At 49.4% G+C, this 23,905-nt stretch overlaps 1 protein-coding gene across 1 annotated transcript in view; it reads left to right on the top strand.

The window, feature by feature from the left end:
- Positions 1–18,559, top strand: part of USP1 (ubiquitin specific peptidase 1) — a 124,216-nt gene extending 105,657 nt beyond the window's left edge. The window contains exon 8 of the mRNA XM_078669550.1: positions 17,119–18,559. Coding sequence (XP_078525676.1) covers positions 17,119–17,851 — 733 coding nt within the window. The 3' untranslated portion in view covers positions 17,852–18,559. The remainder of the gene's footprint in view (positions 1–17,118) is intronic.
- The last annotated feature ends 5,346 nt before the right edge of the window (positions 18,560–23,905 follow it).

The following is a 23,905-nucleotide window of genomic DNA, read 5'->3' as shown; positions in this document are numbered from 1 at the left end:
CCAATGAGCGATGTGAAGAAATTGCCACCTTCTTCACAAATAAAGTCTCTAAAATTGATCAATCCTTCTTACCAACAGTTAATCCCCCTTTAACCTTCCTTGACCACTCGGAAAGAGCTCTTAACAAGGACAATCAGACCTACCTCCAGCTCAAAAACAATGCGCATTGGTCTGACTTTGAACTAATGTCGGAAATGAGGTCTTCAATATAATTTCCAATCTAAAACCTTCCTCCCACACCATGGACCCCCTCCCTTCTGCAATCATAAAAGAACTCAACCACACCATCTCTCCTTTCTGGACAAAAATCAACGCCTCTCTATCCTCAGGCTGTGTCCCAGACTCCCTCCAACTAGGACAAATCACACCGATTCTCAAGAAACCTGGGGCTGACCCTAATCTTAACAACCTCTGGCCTATCTATAACCTCCCATTCCTTGCAAAAACATTAGAGAAATGTGTTCTCCTCCAACTCAATAATCACATCCTTGATTCCTTTCAGTCTGGTTTCAGAAAAGGCTGTAGCACGGAAACCGCTATGCTCCACGTCACCGACGACATTCACTAGGCCCTAGACAAAGGAGATGCCTGCCTACTCATCCTTATCGACCTTTCTGCGGCATTCAATACCGTAAACCACCGAGCCCTCTTGGAGACCCTGTCGAAACGGTCCGGCATCAATGGCACAGTACTAAAATGGTTCACCTCCTTCCTTCAACACCGCTCGTAAAATTAACTCCTGTCTCTCAAAACCAACTAAAGTTACACTTGGGGTTCTGCAAGGCTCGATCCTCTCCCCGCCCCCCTTAAATCTCTTCAAGGCGCCCCTCACAATCATATTGAAAAAAGCCTGAGTAAATTACCACCTTTACGCGGACGGCACCCAAATCTATTTCAGGATCAAGTCTCCCAGCGACAATCAACTCTTCAGTACTACCCTAACCGAGATACAAACTTGGTTCTTCGTTAACCACTTAAAGCTCAACCCTGACAAAACTGAACTAATCCTATTCTCTCCAAAAAGTAACCATCACCCAATCCAAGAGTGGCTCAAGAATCTGGTTGCCCTAAACTGCCCCCTTACCCTATCCGACTCAGTCAAGTCAAGTCTCTAGGCATCACCCTTGACAAGAACTTATCGATGGAGGCCCACATCAAAAACTCTGCAAAAAGTGCTCTTTTCTCTATAAGACACTTCAAGAAACTGAAAGCTTATCTACCTCATAATGACCTCAAGACACTGGTCCAATCCCTATTTCTCTCCAAAATCGACTACGAAAACGCCATCCTTACAGGGACTCTGAAAGCTCACCTAGCCCTTCTAAGAGCAGTGCTGAACATGTCAGCTCGACTAGTATCTGGAGTTAAAAGATTTGAACACATCACTTCAGCTCACAACTGCCTCAATTGGCTTCCCTTGGAAGGGAGATGTATCTACAAATTGGCTTGCATCACACACACAACCCTTCACTCTCCTACCCCCAACTACTTAAACAACAAACTGATTAGAGCAGATCAATACAGAACACTAAGAAGCACCAACTCACACCTCCTTATTCTTTCAAAAGTGAAAAAGAAAAGTACCCAATACCGATCGTTCTCTGGCAATTCTCCCAGGATATGGAACGCTCTCCCTGGAGTCATCCGATGCAACCCCTCCTTCTCCTGTTTCAAAAGGACCTGAAACTCCATCTGCTCAACAAACACTTTCATGACCAACGTCAACTAACCTAGTCTTCTTTACCAAAGTTGGTCTCCCCTCTCCCTGGACTTTCATGGATAGTGGGTGACCGGACAATGTCGTTCTGCCCTTTCTTTTGCTCTCTCCCCCTCCGCTGTACTGCGTATTCATTCCCATGTTGTATTTGTATCTGTGGTTTGCTTCCTTTCTGTCAGCCTACTATGTAATTGTAATGCCCCCCTGCTGTGTACTGTGTGTATGTAAAGCGCTCTGATACCTACGGGTCGAGCTAGCGCTATACAAAACTTTTAAAATAAAATAAATGATTGCTTTAATGTTGTGGCCCATGTTTTCTGTTACATGTAAACAAGACATGTTAACTGTGTAATTGTTTTGACTAAAATGTTTATTTACATGTCTGAGTTTGTTACCTAATTATGTAAAATTGATTTTGTATACAAAGATTTGAGTAAAAATGTCAGTGTATGAATGTCTATTAATCGTGAGGTACTGCCAAAATAAGAAGCTTAAAGAGGGATGTTTGTAAATTAAGCATACGTAAAAAGTAAGAGTCAAAGGTTAAATAAAAAAAAAAAGAAGGATAATATTGTTAATCCTTCAGTTGTGAATCATACCAATTGATGGTCTGGGAGGCGGCTTTTTACAGATAATGCTATTTTGATTCTAGCCTCCGCAATCCTGAATTGAATCACTCCCCCTTTAGGAGGCACACATTCACCAAGCACTACTGCTTGGACGCTGAGAATAAGCGAGATGCAACACAGGGACAAGCGGTTCTCAGACATCTTTTTAGGTCTCGCGCCTGCGTTGCAGTGCGCAGCATTGCTCGCGCAGCGAGAGACCTCATGTAGGGGGTTTGAAAACAGAGCTAGGAAACGCTTGTGCGTGTGCTTTTCCTTTTGGGCCACGCTATTGGCCTTTGCGTGCGTCCTTTTATCAAAGACAGCACGCAATTGGCCAAAGGCGGGCGCATTGCTCCGCCCAAGGCCTATTGGTGTCTGTTACGCGCACCACTGCCATGTGGTTTCAATTATCGTTCCCAGACACGGGCGCAATAAGTGAAACCATATGTCTCGCTGTGGCGCGCGCACCACTCGCGGGCTTGTTTACTACTACTATCTCCCCCTCACCACTCCCAGCCTGACTCTGCTGTACCACGCCTTCCGGTCCCACCTGCCCTCCCGCCAGTCTCTGCTAGCCACTTGCATCGACCTCTGAAGAATGAAAGACAGATTAAATATACAGTTCTATAATAATGTTTGAAGGCGCTATGGAAATGCGTATAAGATATCAGAGTACAAACATGCAACTGTCGATTCCAGAAAAGCATTTACCCATTTAAGTATTTATCAGGCCACATGGCAGTGCTCATTGTTTTTCTTGGAAATGTATGGTTTATATTGATAAGCTAACTGTTTGTATTCCCGCACACACTTCATAAACGTCACTTTGAAATAGTTGAGCAGCAACTCTGGGTCACGTCAGGTGAAACAATCCCCAAGTACTTTAACGATAGGCGGCGGATTGGTATGGTGGACTGCCAATCAAAGCATTCTCGGGACAAGTGAAGGGAGACCGGGACCGATTTGTCAGGGTTTAGCCGGAGGCCCGATGCCTGTTCAAAGGACTGTAAAATGTGGAGACACTGGGGGCCTGACCGGGCGGGGTCTGCTAAGTAGATGAGCACATCGTCCGCGTAAAGGGCTATCTTATCGGTTTCGGTGTTGGGCCATTCCCAACCCGCACCGTTGCGCACGTTCGTATCTGGGTCGCTAGGGGCTCCGTCACCAAAGCAAAGAGGAGGTGGGCAAGAGGACATCCTGCCTCGTTCCCCCTGCAGACCGGGAAGGGTTCTGAAAGGACCCCATTTACCAGGACCCGTGCCTTCGGGTGGGCGTAGAGAACCATGACTAGACCTCTAAAGCGGGGACCAAAGCCCATCTCCTCAAGAACCACCTCCAAAAACCTCCGGTCCACTGAATCAAAGGCTTTTTCAAAGTCTACAAGGAGGAGCGTTGGGTAGGGGGTGAGCAAGTGGCGGTGAGCCAGGGCCACCTGCAACCGCCGGAGACAATGACGGGTGCCACGTCGGTATGCACCAATGTTGGTAAGTGAGGCTTGAGCCACTAGGCAAGCACCGTGGCGAACAGTTTCAGGTCAGTATTAATGAGGGAAAAAGGGCTGTACTCCGCACACCGCTGCAAAGGCGGCTTGGATTTGGGAGGGACCACTATGGTGGCCATGTCCATCTCAGGGGGGGAAGGAGCCCGTCTCAGCCGCTTCCTGAAACAATCCCGCAAGGGGGGAAAGAAGGGTTTCGCTATATAGAGTGTAGTATTCCTGAGGGAGGCCGTCGGGGCCCGGCGTCTTGCTGGAGGAGATGAGGGAGATCGCCTCCCCAATTTCATCTTTTGAGTTATGGGATCCAGGCGGGAAAGACAGCTGGGTCCGAGCCCCAACAGGCCAGAAAGAGAGAGGGTAGGGTTTCTAGCTGCATACAGCTGACAATAGTATGTGGCAAAGGCGTGGGCCATCCCCGATGGTAAGTGATGCACCGAACCGTCATGATCTACGATTTCAGGGATTATGCGGTTTGCCCTAGGGTAAGTGGCCAGTCTGTGGAGGAGCGAGCCATTTTTGTCACCCCACCCATAAACCCTGGCCACTGATGAGCGCCAGAGGAGCTTGGCTGCGTCCAGCGAGAGTTGTCTAATCTCTGATCGACTAAGGGCACGTAGAATCACTTCGGAGGCGTCAGGAGGTTGGGTGAGTGCTTGTTCAAGACGCAGCGCCTGCGCCTCACGTGAGGTAATCTGCTCCATCTGAGCCTGTTGCTGGATTTGGAGCTGACCCTTAGCAACGCCCTAATCGTGGCTTTGCCAGCCTCCCACAGAGTGCCCGAAACGAAATCTTAAGATAACTAAGTTGCAGGCTGCCTGACGGTGTCAGCGGGCACGGTGTGCAGGAAGTTGTCGGTGCCGGGATGTGGGACTGGCCCTTTAAGCAGGAAGTAAGAGTATTTGTTTGTGCTGCTTCTGCTGTACCTGGGTGTACTCGGAGTAAGGGTCAGGCTGTCATGTGCTGAGCACCGGACTCTGCAACACCCGAGGCTGACACAATCCTTCTAGGAGGTGGGGGCACTCCGGGCACACAAAAATCCTTCCTCCTGAAAGATCCTGTGAAAGAACACCTGCGGCTGGCACTGGCATAGAGCACCCCTGGGTCGTTGGGACACTTGAAGCTGGCGAAATCCTCTCCCTCCAAACAGAGACGGTAAGTATACTCGGCAAGTGAGACTATAAGTCTCAGCATGCACCATTATTTATTGAAAACTATCACTAGACTGTCAAAAAATCACCTCAGTTAAATGAAGCCGTTGGTCGTTATGCCGGAGTGTTGTTCTCCCAAGTCTGTCTTTTATTGTGTCGCACTGCTCACCCAGTTCATTCTCCCAGGAGGGAGACTAGAGGGTGACTCCCCAGAAGTGAAGGATGCCGAATCATGTTGTGTAAAATGCAAGAGGCTTTTGGCAGTCTAATGAAGATTTTGGTTTGTTAGACAAGCAAAATGGTTCCATGGAAGGTGAGCTGTGATTTTTTTTTTTTTAATCTGCTTCAAAGCACTAGCTTTCACGTTTTGGAGTTAGCGCACTGGCTTTACTAATCCACTCAGCTATCCACAGAAAATACAGACCTGTTCTTCGCAGCAGGCATATTAACCCTCTGTGCTACTTAATGGCAAGTCAAAACTGCCACTAGGTAAAACTTTGGTCTCTCTCTCTCTAGCAGGAACATTAATCACAAGTTATCTTGAAATTTTTATTGCTGCCTGAATCTTGAACAATCATAGGTTAGTGCCCAGTGCGGCCTCACCCCTCATGCTGCCCTAAAGCCAGCCCTGTCTCTAGTTATATAACAAATATTGTTATTTCAAGAGGTCTCTCGCTCCGGCCACAGATGGTCCCAATGGGGGTAATCATGCAGGCTGATTCTTCTCCAGCTTGTATTTGGGACCGGATACAGTAGCTCCATGTTTCAGATGTGAATACTAATTTTGAGACGTCTGACCAATCAATAGTCCTAGTCCCCGTTTATGTATATTACAACATGAAGGCAAAGTAAACAAGCATTTGAAATGCAATAGGTCTCGAATTACTAAAAATTTAAGCTATTTGTGTTGCATGATGATTTGCAGCACCAATAGCTCAAACTTTCAGTAATGCAAGACCTATTGCATTGCATATGCTTGTTCAATAAGGTAAGCCTTCTTTTCCTTTTGTTCCTTCCCGCAATCCTTGACTGTCTCACATTTTCTATGATTTCTAGTCTATCTGGATACATTAAGTGAATTTATTACCCAGTTCTGGGACACCCCCGCGCCGCACGGCCACCAGCTGCTGCGTGTGCCTTCCCGCCCTGTGCCTCGCCTGCCCCGTCTCCGCCGCGAGACCACGCCCCCTGCCACCGAGCGGCGTGGTCTACACTCGATTCCTGCACTGTGTCCCTGTAATCGTTTTTGCCTTGTTTCTGGTCCGTTTAAATTGTAATTGTATTGCTGTTTGTTGTTCAAATTGTTTTTTCCCTCCTCCTTTGTTTTCCCTGGTTTGCCTCCTTCTGCCACCCCCGTCTCATCCCTCCCCACTCCCCGCTTCCCGCCACCACCGCTAACCCCGCCCCTTTTCTTTCTGTACCCTCCCCGCTCCCGCCTCCCAGCTGCTCCGCCCACCCGCGCACTTGGCCATATATGGCGACCGTGCGACGCAGGTGAGTGTGACCCAGTTCTGGGACACCCCCGCGCCGCACGGCCACCAGCTGCTGCGTGTACCTTCCCGCCCTGTGCCTCGCCTGCCCCGTCTCCGCCGCGAGACCACGCCCCCTGCCACCGAGCGGCGTGGTCTACACTCGATTACTGCACTGTGTCCCTGTAATCGTTTTTGCCTTGTTTTTGGTCCGTTTAAATTGTAATTGTATTACTGTTTGTTGTTCAAATTGTTTTTTCCCTCCTCCTTTGTTTTCCCTGGTTTGCCTCCTTCTGCCACCCCCGTCTCATCGCTCCCCGCCACCACCGCTAACCCCGCCCCTTTTCTTTCTGTACCCTCCCCGCTCCCAGCTGCTCCGCCCACCCGCGCACTTCGCCATATATGGCGACCGTGCGACGCAGGTGAGTGTGACCCAGTTCTGGGACACCCCCGCGCCGCACGGCCACCAGCTGCTGCCTGTGCCTTCCCGCCCTGTGCCTCGCCTGCCCCGTCTCCGCCGCGAGACCACGCCCCCTGCCACCGAGCGGCGTGGTCTACACTCGATTCCTGCACTGTGTCCCTGTAATCGTTTTTGCATCTTTCTGGTCCGTTTAAATTGTAATTGTATTGCTGTTTGTTGTTCAAATTGTTTTTTCCCTCCTCCTTTGTTTTCCCTGGTTTGCCTCCTTCTGCCACCCCCGTCTCATCCCTCCCCGCTCCCCGCTCCCCGCTTCCCGCCACCACCGCTAACCCCGCCCCTTTTCTTTCTGTACCCTCCCCGCCTCCCAGCTGCTCCGCCCACCCGCGCACTTCGCCATATATGGCGACCGTGCGAACGCGCAGCGGCCACGCGCAGCGGGCGCGCCGATTGTGCGCCGAAGGCGCGCCAAAGGTAAGCCCGTCTGCGCCCGTCCGCGCCTGGACCGCGCCCAGTGCCAGGACCCCTGGCCCCCACCGACGGAAGCCGACCCGACGAACCTACAGCGCCGCCGAACTCATCGCACTCAACACCGGCGGCATCCCGGGATGTCATCGCGCCACCCCGAGGCACACCCACGGACCCTTCAGCTGCCACGCCTGCAAGTTCACCTGCATCCGGACCTACCCTGCACCCGCCAAGCCGAACACCAGCAGCAACCACCTCAAGTGCATCCTGCTCAACACCCGCTCCGTCCACAGACACGCCATCGAACTCTGGAACCTCCTCGACACCACAGCCCCTGACATCGCCTTCCTCACGGAGACCTGGATGAACGCCTCCTCAGCGCCCGACATCGCCATCGCCATCCCAGAGGGCTACAAGATCACCCGGAGGGACCGCACCGCCAACCAGATGGGAGGAGGTATCGCCATCATCCACAGAGACACCATCCGCATCACGACCAACACCGACGACACCCTAACCACCGCCGAACACCTGCACTTCCAGATCCACACCGACCCGAAGACCACCCTCAGAGGCACCCTGATCTACCGACCCCCGGGACCACGCACACGATTCAGCGAGGACATCGCCGACTTAATCAGCCCGCATGCCCTCCCCTCCGCCGACTACATCCTCCTGGGGGACCTCAACTTCCACCTGGAGAACAACAGCGACCGCAACACCATCGCCCTGCTCGACAACCTCGCCAACCTCGGACTCAAGCAGCTGGTGTCCACCCCCACCCACCTCGCCGGACACACACTCGACGCCGTCTTCTCATCCAGCAAAGACATCCCCTTCAGCCACGCAACAGGACTCCACTGGACGGACCACAGCTGCGTCCACTTCACCTTCAAAAGAACGACGATCCACCACCACCAGCAACAGGTTGCCCGAAGAAGCTGGAACAAGATCACAGCCGACCAGCTCACCGCCTCCCTGAGCCAGCACCCTCCTGCCGGCTCAGCGAACCCCAGCCAGGCCGCCGACAACCTCACGAAGTGGATCAACAACTGCGCGGACGAACTCGCCCCTCTGAGGACCCCGCCCAGCAGACCCGGCAGCAGAAAAACCCCATGGTTCATCGACGAACTCAAGAGCTCCAAGAAGAACTGCCGAGCCCTCGAGAAAGCATGGAGAAGGGAACCAACAATGGACAACATGACCACCCTCAAGCTTGCCACCCGGAAACACCACCAACTGATCCGCGCCACCAAGAAAAATACATACAAGGACCGGCTGGACAACAACGCACACAACTGCAAGGACTCCGATCAGCACCGAAGACACCATCCGCACAATGAACTCCGTCCACTCCGGATCTCCGACCGACCCCTGCCCTCACCACGTCTTCAACAAGGCCGACGCTGTCATCGCACCCCACCTGCGGGACATTATCAACACCTCCTTCGACACCGCCACCTTCCCGGAGAGCTGGAAGCACGCAGAACTCAGCGCTCTACTCAAGAAACCTACAGCGGACCCCACCGAACTCAAGAACGACCGTCCCATCTCGCTCCTCCCGTTCCCGGCCAAAGTCATCGAAAAGACCGTCAACAAACAGCTGGCCGCCTTCCTCGAGACGAATGGATCCCTCGACCCCTCACAGTCTGGCTTCCGAGCCAACCACAGCACCGAGACCGCCCTCATCGCTGCCACCGATGACATCCGAACCCTGATGGACAACGGAGAAACAGCGGCCCTCATCCTCCTGGACCTCTCCGCGGCATTCGACACTGTCTGCCACCGCACCCTAGTGCAGCGCCTCGGCAACATCGGAATCCAGGAGAAGGCACTGGAATGGATCACCTCCTTCCTCGACGGAAGAACACAGAGAGTCCGCCTACCACCGTACAAGTCAGAGGCCACCGAAGTCATCTGCGGCGTCCCTCAAGGATCCTCATTGAGTCCCACCCTCTTCAACGTCTACATGAGCCCCCTCGCGGCCATCGCACGCCAACACAACCTCAACATAATCTCCTACGCCGACGACACCCAGCTGATCCTCTCCCTGACCAACGACCCCGCCGCCGCCAGAGCCAACCTGCACGAAGGGATGAGAGATGTAGCCGAGTGGATGACGACCAGCCGCCTGAAACTGAACTCAGACAAGACGGAGGTCCTCATCCTGGGCTCCTCGCCCTCCGCCTGGGACGACTCCTGGTGGCCCCCCGCCCTGGGCACCGCACCCAAACCAACGGACCACGCACGCAACCTGGGCTTCATACTGGACTCCTCCCTCTCCATGACCAGACAAGTCAACGCCGTCTCCTCGTCATGCTTCAACATCCTACGCATGCTACGGAAGATCTTCTGGTGGATCCCCACCGAGACCAGGAAGACTGTCACCCAGGCCCTCGTCACCAGCCGACTGGACTACGGCAACGCCCTCTACGCCGGAACCACCGCCAAGCTCCAGAAGAGACTCCAGCGGATCCAGAACGCCTCAGCCAGACTCATCCTCGACATCCCACGAAACAGCCACATCTCCGGACATCTGAGAGACCTGCACTGGCTCCCCGTCAACAAAAGAATCACCTTCCGCCTCCTCACCCACGCACACAAAGCCCTTCACGACCAAGGCCCGAGCTACCTCAACAGCCGAATCAACTTCTACGCTCCCAAACGCCACCTCCGATCAGCCAGCCACGCCCTCGCCGCCGTCCCCCGCATCCGAAGAGCGACAACAGGAGGAAGGTCCTTCTCCTACCTTGCCGCCAAGACCTGGAACTCCCTCCCGACCGACCTGCGCCTGACCCAAGACCACCTCTCCTTCAGGAAGAAGCTCAAGACCTGGCTGTTCGAGCAGTAACGGCACCCCCCCCCCCTCCTAGCGCCTTGAGACCCTACGGGTGAGTAGTGCGCTCTATAAATGTCTTGATCGATTGATTGATTGATGTGTGTGCGCGCGCGCAGGCACTATATGGGTGACTATCTGTAGTATAATATGACACGAAAATGTGTTATTCACTGCTCACTACTCTGATTCAAGCATGTGAATCTATGAAAGCTCCAATACTGGAGTAAGAAATAAGTTATTTACCTGTAACTGTAGTTTTGCAGCGTGAATCTTTCTGGATTCACTATGCTGTGCATATTCCGCAATCTGGTGGTTGGGTCCGGAATCGTAGTCTTTTTTCTCTTTTTTTTTTTTTTTTTTGTCGTAGCCCAGGTGGGCGTCGACGTCCCACCATTTGGTGTCCTTTCGGTGACGTCGGCGTGCTTCCGGCGGAAGCTACCACCCTTGGGCGCCATCTTCAGATTCTTTTTTCCGCCGTTGGGTCTGGATCGTCGCGTGAAGCTCCAGAAGTTTTGGAGGAGGAAAGAAGAAAATACAGCAGAAATTCACAGGTGAAGACCTAAGAACATCGACAGAAGAGGACCTTTAGTGAGGAGACGACGAAGAAAGGAGAGAACTTCGAAATCTTCGACCTCCTTGAAGGAATGCGCACACAGGGGGCCCCCTGAGCGCAGGGATGTACAAGACACCGTTTAAATTCTGCAAGAACTGCCACCACAAGTTCGCTCAGAAGGACCAGCACCCAGTCTGCAACCTCTGCCTGCCAATCGACCACGAAAGCAGAGACTGCAACGCCTGCTCCGTCTTCAAGCCGAAGACACTCCGAATTCGAGAAGGACAGAGGACGGCTCACCACACGATGCAGGGCAAGGGCCAAGCCCCGACGCTCTATGAACTTGGCCTCTCCACCGACGATGAGGACAACATTGCCTAAGGACCAGATGACTTCACGGTCGCTGAGACCGATAAGAGTACGCCTGAGAAGGTAGGAGAGTCTACGACCCCGAAAAACTCCCACAGGGCCTCGAAAACCTGAGGCAGACTCTCGAAAGTCAGAGCACAGAGCCTCGAAAGGAGCACCGGCGCCGAGCAAATCGACGACCGAAGCTGCATCCTCCGAAAAAGAGCCCAGCGGATCCTCCGAGAAGGACTCCCGGAGGCAGAAGACCAGCGAAAAGCAAAGGTCATCGAAGCAAGCCCCCGAAAAAGGGCCTTCGACGTCGAAAGAAAAAGAGCCGAAGAAAGCTTCGACGTTGACGACGACGCCGAAAAGGGCGGCCGAAACACTCGACGACGAACAGGCCGCAGAAATGCAGAGGAAAAAGAGAAGGCTCGAGGCCGAAATGCAGAACATCCTTCAGAGAAAGAAGGACTTCGACGAAAAAATGAAAAGTTACAAGATTCCCCCGAAGCCGGCACCGACCGTCGCTGAGGTACAGGGACCGAAGAGTTCGACATCGAAGAGCCGCCGAAAACTCCGGAACCTTCGGAGCACGAAGAGGAGGAGGACCTCTACTACACAGAGGGGGATTACGGGGAACAGCAGTCAAGCTACGGCTCAGGTTCCTCGACGGCCCAAGACCAGGAATGGCAGGACATCGAGGCAGAAAACCCAGAGGAGGCGGTAGAAACATACCCCTCGAGGCCTTTGCCACCGGATGACATTGGGGCATACAATGAGGTGGTAAGGAAGGCGGCAACAGCTTATGGAATTAAGCTGGAAGAGGAGAAGCCAAAAGCAGACTTCCTGCTCGAGACACTGCTCCCCATACAGACAAGGAGCCAGTTCCTGCCCATGCTCAAGAGTATCACGGCCCAGGGAAAGGAGGCCTTCAAGGACCCGGCTACATGCAGATCTGTAACGCCGAGGACTGAGAAGAAGTACAAATTCTCCTCCGAAGACCCAGCTTACATCAAGGGTTCCGTCACAGCGGATTCTATCATCGCTGCAACGGCCAGGAAAAGGGCAAACGTCCCAACAACGCCCGGACCCCCACCTGACAAAGAAAGCAGGAGGATGGACCTAACAGGCAGGAAGATTGAGAGGAACGCTGCAACGCACTGGCGGATGGCGAATTCCAACGCCCTCCTGAATAGGCATCAATACCAGCACTGGGAGGAGATGGGACAGTTGCTCAAACACCTCCCGGAACAATACCGTGACAGAGGAGCACACCTGGTAGAGGAAGGGAAGAGCATCGCCAACTCATGCCTGAAGACAGCCTTGGACGGGGCAGAAACATCCAGCAGACTGATGGCTATAGGCATCACTGAAAGAAGGCAAGCATGGCTCAGGATCTCAGGATTCAAGGCTGAAGTCCAGAACAACATCCTGAACACACCCTTCAGCGGTGAAACATTGTTCGGAGCCCCAGTTGATGATAAGCTCACCCAACTGAAGAAGGACAACGAGACGGCAAGGTCCATGGGAGCCCTGCAGTTCAGAGGGATGAGAAGGGGCACTCCGTCGCGGAGGCCGAACGGCGGAGGTGGAAGCCAACGAGGAGATTCTCACCAGAGTTTCCACCAGGGGCAACAGAGTGACAGCCAAGGCCACCAGGGGCAGCAGAGGCAAAACTGGAACTACCAAGGCAGGGGCCAGTCCTTTCGATCGAGAGGAAATGGACGGGGCCAGAGAAGAAGAGGCGGCGAACAGCCCCCCTCTAAGTGACTTCACACGAGAGAAGGTGCTCTACCACCCACACCCTCCGGGGGAGGAGCACGGGAAAACAAAGAGAAGAGTGCTACACGGACAAGACACAAAGGAACATGCAACTCCGGTAGGAGGAAGAATGAGATTTTTTCTCCAGGAGTGGAGAAAAATAACAACAGACAAGTGGATACTCAATATTATGCAGTTCGGGTACTGCATAGAGTTGGAAAAAAGGCCACCAAACAGAAAACCAAAGAAAAGACAGCACTCGGGAAGAGAGCTGCAACTACTGCAAGAGAAAGCCCAAGAACTCCTCCTCAAAGCGGCCATAGAACGGGTCCCCTTCAAAGAACGGAACATGGGAGTGTACTCAAACTACTTCCTAGTGCCAAAGGTGGACGAAAGCCTAAGACCCATCCTGGATCTACGGTTCCTGAACAAATACGTCAAAACTCAAAAATTCAAAATGACGTCCCTACAAGAGGTCATTCCTCAGATAAAAGCAGGGGACTTCTTGTCTACCATAGACCTCAAAGATGCATACCTGCACATCCCCATGAACAAGCAGCACAAGCACATGCTAAGGTTCACTGTAAACAAGGATCACTACCAATTCACGACCCTAGCTTTCGGCCTAAAGTCCGCACCAAGGGTGTTCACCAAATGCCTTGCGGCAGTGGCCGCACACCTAAGGAGAAAGGGGATACACGTGTACCTCTACCTCGACGACTGGCTGGTGAAGGCAAACTGCTACAGGACATGCAAAGAGCATGCAGAACAGGTGAAAGGAACGCTAGCAAACCTGGGTTTCTCCATACACTGGGGCAAAAGCTCGATGGAACCAGAGCAGGTGAAGATCTTCCTGGGAGCCCGGATCGACACCATACAATGCAGAGTCTTACCGAGCGAAAAGAGAACGCTCAGCCTACTGAGGGAGAAACGTCACTACCAGAAGGGGCGATCTCTGACAGTGAGGACTGTGAGCAAGATCTTGGGGATGATGGCATCATGCATCCATCTGGTCCCCAATGCACGACTACAAATGAGACCACTCCAAGAGTGGCTGCAACAACAATGGTCACAAGCTACAGGAAGTTGGGAGGATCTAGTGGTTGTAACGCACAGGGTGCAGGAAGAGATAAGGTGGTGGACCAAGGAGAGAATAACAGAAGGGAAACCTCTAACACCACTGGACCCAACAGTGACCATCACCACAGACGCATCCCAGAAGGGGTGGGGCGCACACATGAACAGGCTCAGAGTGAGGGGTCTGTGGAGCCCTACAGATGCAGTCAGGCACATCAACTACCTGGAACTGAAAACTGTGTTGCTAGCCCTCAAGGCCTTTCAGAAAGACCTACACAACCGGAAGGTGCTAATACAAACAGACAACACCACAACGATGTTTTACATAAACAAACAGGGGGGAACGCAATCGTTCCCGCTGTCAAACTTGGCACAAGAGATCTGGAAATGGGCCATACCACTAAAAATAGACCTGCTAGCCATACACCTGCCAGGGAAGGACAATGTGGAAGCGGATTGGCTCAGCAGGCAGACTTCAGCATCCCACGAGTGGGAACTCAACAGTCAGGAAACAGAGAGTCTATTCAGGAAGTGGGGCACCCCAACAATAGACCTATTTGCAACACACCGGAATGCAAAATGCCAATACTTTGCATCCAGGCAACCAGAGGCACGGTCTCAGGGGAATGCCCTATGGATAAGCTGGTCAAAACCATTTGCCTACGCTTTTCCCCCGATACCACTGATCCCCAGGGTACTCAACAAATGCATGAAGAGCAACATGACGCTCATCCTTGTGGCACCACAATGGGCCAGACAGACGTGGTATTCTCAGATAATGGAGATGGCGCAGGGGCCTCCCCACAAGTTCTCAAAAAGAAGAGACCTACTCTCCATGGAAAACGGAGGAATCCTACACCCAGAGCCAGAGAGCCTCAACCTCTCAGCCTGGCTCCTGAGGACTTAGAATTTGCACACCTGAAACTACCAGAGAGCACCCTGCGGGTGCTGCGAGAGGCAAGAAGGCCCAGCACACGCAAGTGCTATGGGGAAAAGTGGAAAAGATTCACTCAATGGTGTTGCAAGAAACAACTCCAAAGGAGACTGACCAAGGAGTCCACGGTGCTAAGGTACCTCACACACCTAATCAAGGCAAAGCTAAGCTCATCCTCGCTGAGAGTGCACCTAGCAGCGATTGTGGCATACACAAGAGGAGAAACAGGGAGAAGCTTCTTCACATCTCAAGTCGTGAAAAGATTCCTGGAAGGGGCTAAAAGAATAGCGCCGCCAAAGAGAATGCCGCCACCGGCCTGGAACTTAAACGTGGTACTGACGGAGCTCATGAAAGCACCCTTCGAACCCATCCACAAAGCATCACTGCAAATGTTAACAATGAAGACGGCCTTCCTGGTGGCGATCACCTCACTACGAAGGGTGAGCGAACTGCAGGCACTCACACTGCAGGAACCGTACATCCAGATACACAGTGACAGGGTCGTGATGAGAACTGACCCACACTTCATGCCAAAGGTGGTGTCAAGGTTCCACATGAATCAGAGTATTCAGATCCCTAGCTTCTTCCAAAACCCCACTACAAGCGCTGAAAGGTCGCTCCACACCCTAGACGCAAGAAGGGCTGTGATGCACTACATTGAAAGAACGAAGGATCACAGGAAGACGAAACAGTTCTTCGTGTCCTTCGCTAACAGTTACATGGGCAAACCAGTTACGAAAAACACCATAGCCCGATGGATCGCACAGACAATTCAGTTCTGCCACAAGCAAGCTGGCCAGGAGCTAACAGGAGGGGCACGAGCCCACTCCACCAGGAAGAAAGGAGCAACAATTGCCTTCCTGGCCAACACACCGATTCAGGATATATGCCTGGCGGCAACATGGGCTTCAGTACACACTTTCACGAAGCACTACTGCGTGGATGTACAGATGAACAAGGAAGCACAAGTGGGACAAAAAGTGCTTCAACATATTTTTAGCAACCAACGCTCATCTTCCACCCAACTGCCACAAAAGTAACGAAAACCGCTACAAAATCTATGCACAGCATAGTGAATCCAGAAAGTTTCACGCTGCAAAACGAATAGTTTCTTACCTGTCGGTGTAGTTTTGCAGCTTGAAGATCTTTCTGGATTCACTAGCGAACCCACCCGCCTCCGCCAGAAAGATGAGGCTGGAAAAGAGGGTGGAAAAACATGGAAAAGAAAGCAAGTTGGAACAATTACAAAATACGTGGAAACACTAACGTTGAAAAAACGATTAACATACATAGCCATGGATTCACTACAAAGACAAACAAGGAAAAGAGACAGAAAAAAGAATCCGAAGATGGCGCCCAAGGGTGGTAGCTTCCGCCGGAAGCACGCCGACGTCACCGAAAGGACACCAAATGGTGGGACGTCAACGCCCACCTGGGCTACGACCCAAAAAAAAAAAAAGAGAGAAAAGACTACGATTCCGGACCCAACCACCAGATTGCGGAATATGCACAGCATAGTGAATCCAGAAAGATCTTCAAGCTGCAAAACTACACCGACAGGTAAGAAACTATTCGTTTTCCAGTATTGGAATCTTTCATAGGTTCACATGCGACCCACCCACCTCCCCTGGAGAAGGCTCACTTAGATATCTGTGTTTTCTGACTGTACACACTTGTGATTGGAAAATCTGAGGTACTGGAGCTTCTCTCAGGAAAATCTGAGGTACTGGAGCTTCTCTCAGGAAAATCTGAGGTACTGGAGCTTCTCTCAGGAACGTTCTACAGGATGGTGTCTATTGATTGGTTGGTTCTAAGTTTAGTCCTTTTTTTTTTTTTACACAAAAGGACAGGGATATATAGCAAATATTTTAAGGCCTAGGGCCTTATGTTCTATATCTAATAGGACATTGCTTTTAATAATACCGGGGGCTCCCATCTCGATGACTGGGAATTATTCAAGCATATGAATCTATGAAAGATTCTAATACAGGAGAACTACAGTTACAGGTAAGTAACGTATTTCTTACTACAATGCTCAAAGAATATGGATACCTTTTCATAAATATGTACTTGCAGGCATTTTTCATATCTTACCCTGCAGAGAAAAACATAACATAGTTTAGAAACAGACGCCTCTTATCTTGCCATAAAATATAAAATGTTTGGTTGGTTAGATAACTTTCTCTTTTTGTGCCAGTGGTAGTCTCTGTAGCCCTCTTTGAGGTAACTCTTAACATGACATCTGTGGTTTTATTTTTAATATTGTATTTTTCTTTTAAGGTTTGACAGCTTTGGTGGTCTCTCCAAAATCAACACTCCCTTATTGACACCTCTTAAACTGTCTCTTGAAGAGTGGAGCACAAAGCCAACCAGTGATTTTTATGGGCTCTTTGCAGTGGTAATGCACAGTGGCGTCACAATCAGCAGTGGTCACTACACCGCTTATGTTAAAATCACAGATCTGAACAGTTTAGAAATAGATACACGGAATTTCATTGTTGACCAGATGCATGAAATGATCAAGTCCGAACCACCGAATGAGGAAGCAAAATCTGGAGATTATGATGATGGTGAAGTTTCCTTCAAAGCTGGCTCAAATGTACCTTTACCAAATAAAATGTTGGGCAAGAAAAATACAGATTCAGTTGGACTTCTAGGGGGACAGAAAAGTAAAATGGAATGTGAAACAGTTGGCAGCAAAGCTTCAAATTCTCATAAAGTAATGAGCTCACTGTCTGAAAACAAAAATTGTGATTTTATGAAAGCTAATGGAAGTTCTGAGTCTAGCAAAGAGAATGAACTTTGTGGTCAAAATTCTATGAGTACCAATGTTTTGGAAAACAGGGTTTTGCATGCAATTGAAGGTTTAAAGGAGTATGAAGGAAAGTGGTTACTCTTCGATGACTCAGAAGTGAAAGTAACAGAAGAAAGGGACTTTTTGGCATCTCTTTCACCAACTACAACTTCTACATCAACTCCATACCTGCTGTTTTACAGGAAGGTTTTAGGTTAAGATGAAATGTTAATGTTTGTAAATATAATAGATCTATGAAAGAATACTCTAGAATACAATCCCGGTGTCGAGGGACACAGGGTTGACAGGACTTAGATCACTGTTTTGGATTTTTAGAATTATTTGTATAAAGTTCTCACAATCTATCTAAATAATAAACTTTTATTACGCTCTTTAACCACAAACATTACAGACCACTAATAATGCCCATTCTGGAAGCAACTTTTATAGCAGCTTAGGTCAAATCTTTTGACTTTTTATCTGATCTGCTTTGTGTGCTTGCTTTTTCAAATTAAGTATTTGTATTTCCCAAGCCCTGGAGCTACTTGTTTGTCCAGAACTGTTTGCCACTTCAAAACTTGCCTTATAATATACTTTTTTTTATATCATAAGGGACGTGAGCTCCCACTGAACATTTGGGAATAATGTATGCGTAAATGACTACTGTAATATTTCTTCTGTCTATTGTGGGATTGTTTGGTCAGCAATAATCATTGGTGGGGTTTCCACATATTTTTTTATTTGAAAGGAAGTAAGCACAAATGATGTATATGATTTTTATTAGATATATTAAGGACATAACAATGGTGCCTAATGTGTGTTACTTTTTTAAACACATGCTTCTCTCCTGTCTGTTAAGAACATGTACTTGTTGATCTCTGTGGATGTCTGGCTTTAACATTAAATCATATATTCTCTTTTCATGTACCATTCTGATTTGTTTTTTTAAGAAGTTAGAAAGAACTGTATCCCAGTGCTATACTTGGCTTCTCGTGCATCAATAATAAAGACCTTACATAGTGCACCACCTCCCACACATTACTTTCGTCATTATCCCATGCCCATAAGTCATTCATGTGATGGCCAGGACTTAGTGTTTTGTGGCTGTGGAATTCAGTTGTTACTGTGATTTCTCGCCTGTAGAAAAAATCCTAGTTCCCAGAGTGGATGTTTGAAGCCCCTATATTTTAGAAATGTCAAGATTTTATACAAAAACATTTTTCTCCCTTTTTATTTCTTTACACCTGAGAAAACAAAGAATCTGTGCACTTTTGCCTCAACTGAAAAATATGGTAGTCTTATTAAATAGTGAATTACTTCAGCGTAGACAGTAAGTTCCTGGAGATATTTTATCCCTCCTTTTTTTCTCCTGTGTCCGAGTGTGACCTACGGCTACTACCCTTTGTGTCATTGCTCAGCATTTTCTATGTCTTATGTGCGTTTGTTCCACCAAGTTATAATTTTCTTGGGAGGTAATCTGCATCATTTCTCTACAGCAAAGCAGAGTTGCATTTATTTTCTAATATGAGAACATAACGTTATGTTCTGAGGCCTTGGGGTCTGTCAAGTACTATGTGTTGATTTATGGAAAAATGTCAGCTGAAGGTGGGAACCCATGTGCCTGTAGGGCATAGCATTGGACCACAACATCTCTATGTGGAGGCATTGTTTAAAAATTTAACCTATAGAGGCGGCTCAGCTTTATTTGCTGCCCAGCTTGCCGCAAGCACTAATACTCAAACCAGGCTTACAATTCTAACAGTGGGCCAGGTGTGATTCTCCTCTAAGAAAAAAGATAGTAAAGGGAACCCCTTCGCTACCTCTGGTGCAGCATCTCCCCCATATCACCAGGTAACTATGTACTTAGTAAATGGAATGCCTCAGGCCAGTTGGTCGTTTTGTACCAATTGAATAATTTGGTTTTTCATCAAAAGACTTGGAGTACAATTCATAGTTTTCCTCATAAAGGATGTGTGCTGCCATGTTCATATGTGTGGATGAAGACCGTCATAAGGATTCATAGGCGGCCAGACCAATGTGCTTCTTTCTAGTGGGTCCTTTCTAAGACTCCAACCTGGAAAGTCCCATGGGGATACCTTTGGAAGATGACATTTTGAAAGTTTTCAATGCACTTCTGGAAGAGATCCTTTTCCCAGCCAGGGTCACTGCCAATCGACCCAGTCGTTTTCTGATGTCATTAATATTGTGGTCAGGATTTTGGCATTCTCATGCACCAGAGAAAACTACAAGAATGATCCTCCACACACCCATCACAACATCAAGCACATTAGCCTTTGTTTTGTATGGCCCAGCCACCCTCCAATCACAAAATGATCTACTGAGAACCAATGGAGTCTCCCAGACCTTCACAGTTCTAAAAACTATTTTCAAAATCACTGACTTCTAACAATATTGTAATTAGTGTGCTCAAACTGATGGTCTCTTGCATACCTAAACTATAGCCTTGAACGGTGCTAAACGGGAAGCTCGCCTCCCAATAGTTACTGGGTAATGTTTTTACCCATATAATCTACTGTACAACTGAAGAGCCATCCTCAAGATGGTAACCTACTTCTTAGCATATTGCCTCAGGCTCCGGTGGGAACACCCTGAAATGTATTTATTGAGAAGTTTTATATAGCGCTGGCCAGACCTGAGGGTATCGGAGCGCTTTACAAATAATGTTTTTTTTTTTTTGCAGGTTAATACAATAGGTCATGGTATATAATAAGTTTTGGGGGTCCCCGCGTGCTGTGTAACATTGAGGTATGGAAGTCCTGAGAATACTCGATTGGAACACAATAGTATTGCTTACTGAGCTCCCTGCGTGCTGTACAACATTGAGGTATGGAAGACCTGGAAAACCTCTAAGTGCCGGAGGTCTTCGGTTGCAGAGTGCAGGCTTGTGCGCATCAGTGGCTGTTACCGGTTCTGGAAGGCAAGATTGAGGAAGAGGTCTTTAAGGAGTTTCTTGAGTTTGACAAAGGAAGAGGTAGTCCTGATGTCGATTGGGATGGAGTTCCAGATTTTGGGCACATTTCCAGCGAAGGATCGTGCAGCGTTTCATTTTGTTTGCGTGTTTTGATGGGGATGAGAAGAAGGGTGTTAGAGCTCCAGAGGTTCCTTGTATGACCAGCTCTCTTTAGTTTTGAGGCTAGGTAGTCTGGTTTCCCTGTGTGCAGGGCTTTGTGCGTGAGGCAAGAAGTTCTGAAGCTGGCAAGCATTTAAATGGGGAGCCATTTTAGTTCTCTCAGTCTCCGGTGACCATTCTGGCTGCTGTGTTGAGATTTGTTTTGAAGGGGGCTAGGTGAGATTTGGTTGTACCAGTAAGGACTGCATTCCCATAGTAGAGTCTGGATATCACTAAAGATTGAGTGTTTAGTTTACGGTCTTTGGGCGGGATGTATGGTTTTATTTTGTTAAGTAGCTTCAGATTGAGGAAGGCACTCTTAGCGGGGTTCTATGTGATTGGCCATGTCGAGTTTAGGGTCTAGGGTGATTCCTAATAATTTAACGAGTTAACCAGAGTGAGATTGCTGTTGAGGGCGTCAATTGCTTTTAGCCATTCTGTGAATTGGGTGTTTTCTTCTTTGTTAGAGATAAGGAGGATTTCGGTTTTGTCTTGGTTGAGTTTTAGGTGGTTTGTTGATAGCCAGTGTTGGACTTCTTTTAGCGTGTCGTTGAGTCTCTGAATATCATCAATGGAGGAGGTTTCCAAGTAGCTCTGGGTGGCATCAGCGTTGAGGTGGAAGGGGATGTTGGCTTTTTTGAGTAGGGTAGTGAGGGGTTCCATGTATATGTTGAACAGTTGGGACGAGAGCTCTGAGCCTTGGGGAACACCTCTGCTGACTGAGTAAAGGTCAGACAAAGGTTTTGATTATTATATATTGAGAGCGAATGTGTAGGAAGGGGGAGAACCATTGTAGAACCACATTGTCTGCACCTACCCTTTCTTGAAGAGCCTTAATGAGTAGGTTGTGGTCAAATGCTGCCGAAAGGTCCAAGAGAATAAGTAGGCAGCATATGCCATTATCTAGTGATTTGTGGATATTGTCTATGACGTTAAGGATCACTGTCTCTTTGCCTTTAAGGCCTCCAGGGGAACTCTGTTCCCATCATGCACCACAGGTGACAGTTAGGTCAGTTCTTTTTTCCGGCTTGTTCTGTGAGGAACCTGGAACTTGAGCTCGGCTGAATTTGACTGTTTTTCAGTCAGAATTTAGTTTTTTCCTGTCTTTTTTGACAAAATTGTCTATTGGTGGTGTTTCTCCATCTTTTCTGACTAAATCTTTAGAAAAACTTTAGTCCGTTATGCCACCTTTATTCTAGAAGTGCCCTACCTGTGGGAAGAAGATGTCCAAAACAGATCCTCATTCTGTTTGTGTGGTTTGTCTACCTTCCACACATGATGTGGAAAAATGTTACCATTGCCTCAAGCTTTCTAGTAGAACTTTGAAAGAAAGAGAGAAGGTTCGGCTTTTGGGGCTTATGGAGAGAGAAGGACATCGTGAAAAGGGGGCAAAGAGTGTTTTGTCATCTAGACGGTCCCCTTCTCATTCAAAACGTCAAAGATCTGCTTCTCCTGAAGGAAAAAGCAAGAAAAAGCGGCATCAGGAGGCGTCGACGTCGAAGAAAGTAAGTGCGACGTCAAAATCAAGATCTCCGTCGACGTAGAGACCAGAGAAAACTGCATCGACGTTGAAGACCTCGCCGGTGAGGCATAAGTCGGCGTCGCAGCGGAGATCGAGGTCGCCATCGAGAAGCATATCAACGTCAAGACATCTGGTGTCAGTTGCTGTGAGGACAACGTCGAGCGCAAGGCGGTCGAGGGAGAGATTGCGGTCGACGTCGAGAGGAAGAGTGCGATCGACGTCGAGAGAAAAGTTCAGATCGACGTCAAGAGATGAAGGTATGACGTCGAGACCTGAAAAGAGAAGACGATCCAGATCGCCGTCGAGACATGGTTCGACGTCGAGGAAGTTTACATCGAGATCTCCACTGCTTGTCTCACGGTCGACGTCGAGGCATTCTAGATCAGCCTCTCGGACCTCTCATAGGTCTTTGTCGAGGCCTGAATCAGCGTTGATGGTGGTGGATGACCCTTCAAGGTCTGCTCCACACTGCCTGCAGTCAAGGGCATCGGTGAACAGATCTCCAGTGATCGGAGCCTCTCCACACCAAGATTCTTCAGTGGTGGCGCATTCTGACTCGATGTCAAGAAAGTCAGCGTCAGAGAAAGACAGTTGGTCCCCAGAGAAGTGCAGGCTCCAGCTTCTGAGGCTCCACATTCAAGTATTAGTGCTTCCTCATCTGCTTCTTCCTCCTCACTGGGAATGCAGATTGTGCAGGTTTCCCCGGAGGGCTCTCCGGTGCGTGAGACACCACCTGCAGGTATGTCTCCAAGATGGCTAGAGAGCATCCGTCACTGGAAGATGCAACCAAGGCCTAATCAAAGACCACTTACTATGGAGGCTTCGAGACCACCGGCTGGTGGTTCTCCAAGGAGATCCAGATCTCCAGTGCGAAGGCGTTTGCGCTCGAGGGAACGCAGTAGGCATCAATCTACTACCCCTGAGAGAAGACCTAGATCTCCTGCTTCTTCATCTCCAACAAAATCTTCTTACAGAGACTTCACCCACGATTTCATCAACGCCACCCTCTAGGGTTTCGCCTGTAGATGATTTGGGAACCTTCAATGAGGTATTGTGTCGTGGGGCGGGTAAATTCAACATTACTATGACAGTGCCTCAGGTCAAGTCTTCTGTCATATTTGAGACTTTACATCAAAAGTCCTCTGCTAGGCCTCTTCTTCCACTGGTGCCTGGTTTGTTGGAACCGGCAATGAGGACATTCTTGACGCCAGTGACAGTGGGATCTGGACCCTCAAGAATTGCGAAAAAATATAAGGCACCTGATCAAGACCCCCTGTTCCTGCGCACAGATCCACCACCAGATTCTCTCATTGTGGCTGCAGCCAGGAAGGCCCATTCGGCTACGTCTGTCTCATCTGCCCCACCGGAGAAAGACAGCAAAAATATGGATTCCTTGGGCCGAAGGATGTGTAAAACAGCTGGTTCTGTCATGAGAGTGGCCAGTGCTGTGGGGTTGCTGGGTTGCTATGATCGTCTCTTATGGGACTCTATGGCGAGGTTTGCAGAGAAACTTGCAAAGGAAGATCAGAAAGATTTCCTGGAGATTGTTGAAGAAGGTGGATTGGTGGAAGTGCGCTGCGGATTCAGCTGATCTGGCAGCGCACGGTTATGCCCACGGCAT

Source organism: Lissotriton helveticus, chromosome 1_2, assembly GCF_964261635.1.
Source record: "Lissotriton helveticus chromosome 1_2, aLisHel1.1, whole genome shotgun sequence".
In the NCBI taxonomy this organism is placed as follows: domain Eukaryota; kingdom Metazoa; phylum Chordata; class Amphibia; order Caudata; family Salamandridae; genus Lissotriton; species Lissotriton helveticus.
Note: the sequence above shows the minus strand (reverse complement) of the source record. Positions and strands in the feature narration are given on the sequence as shown.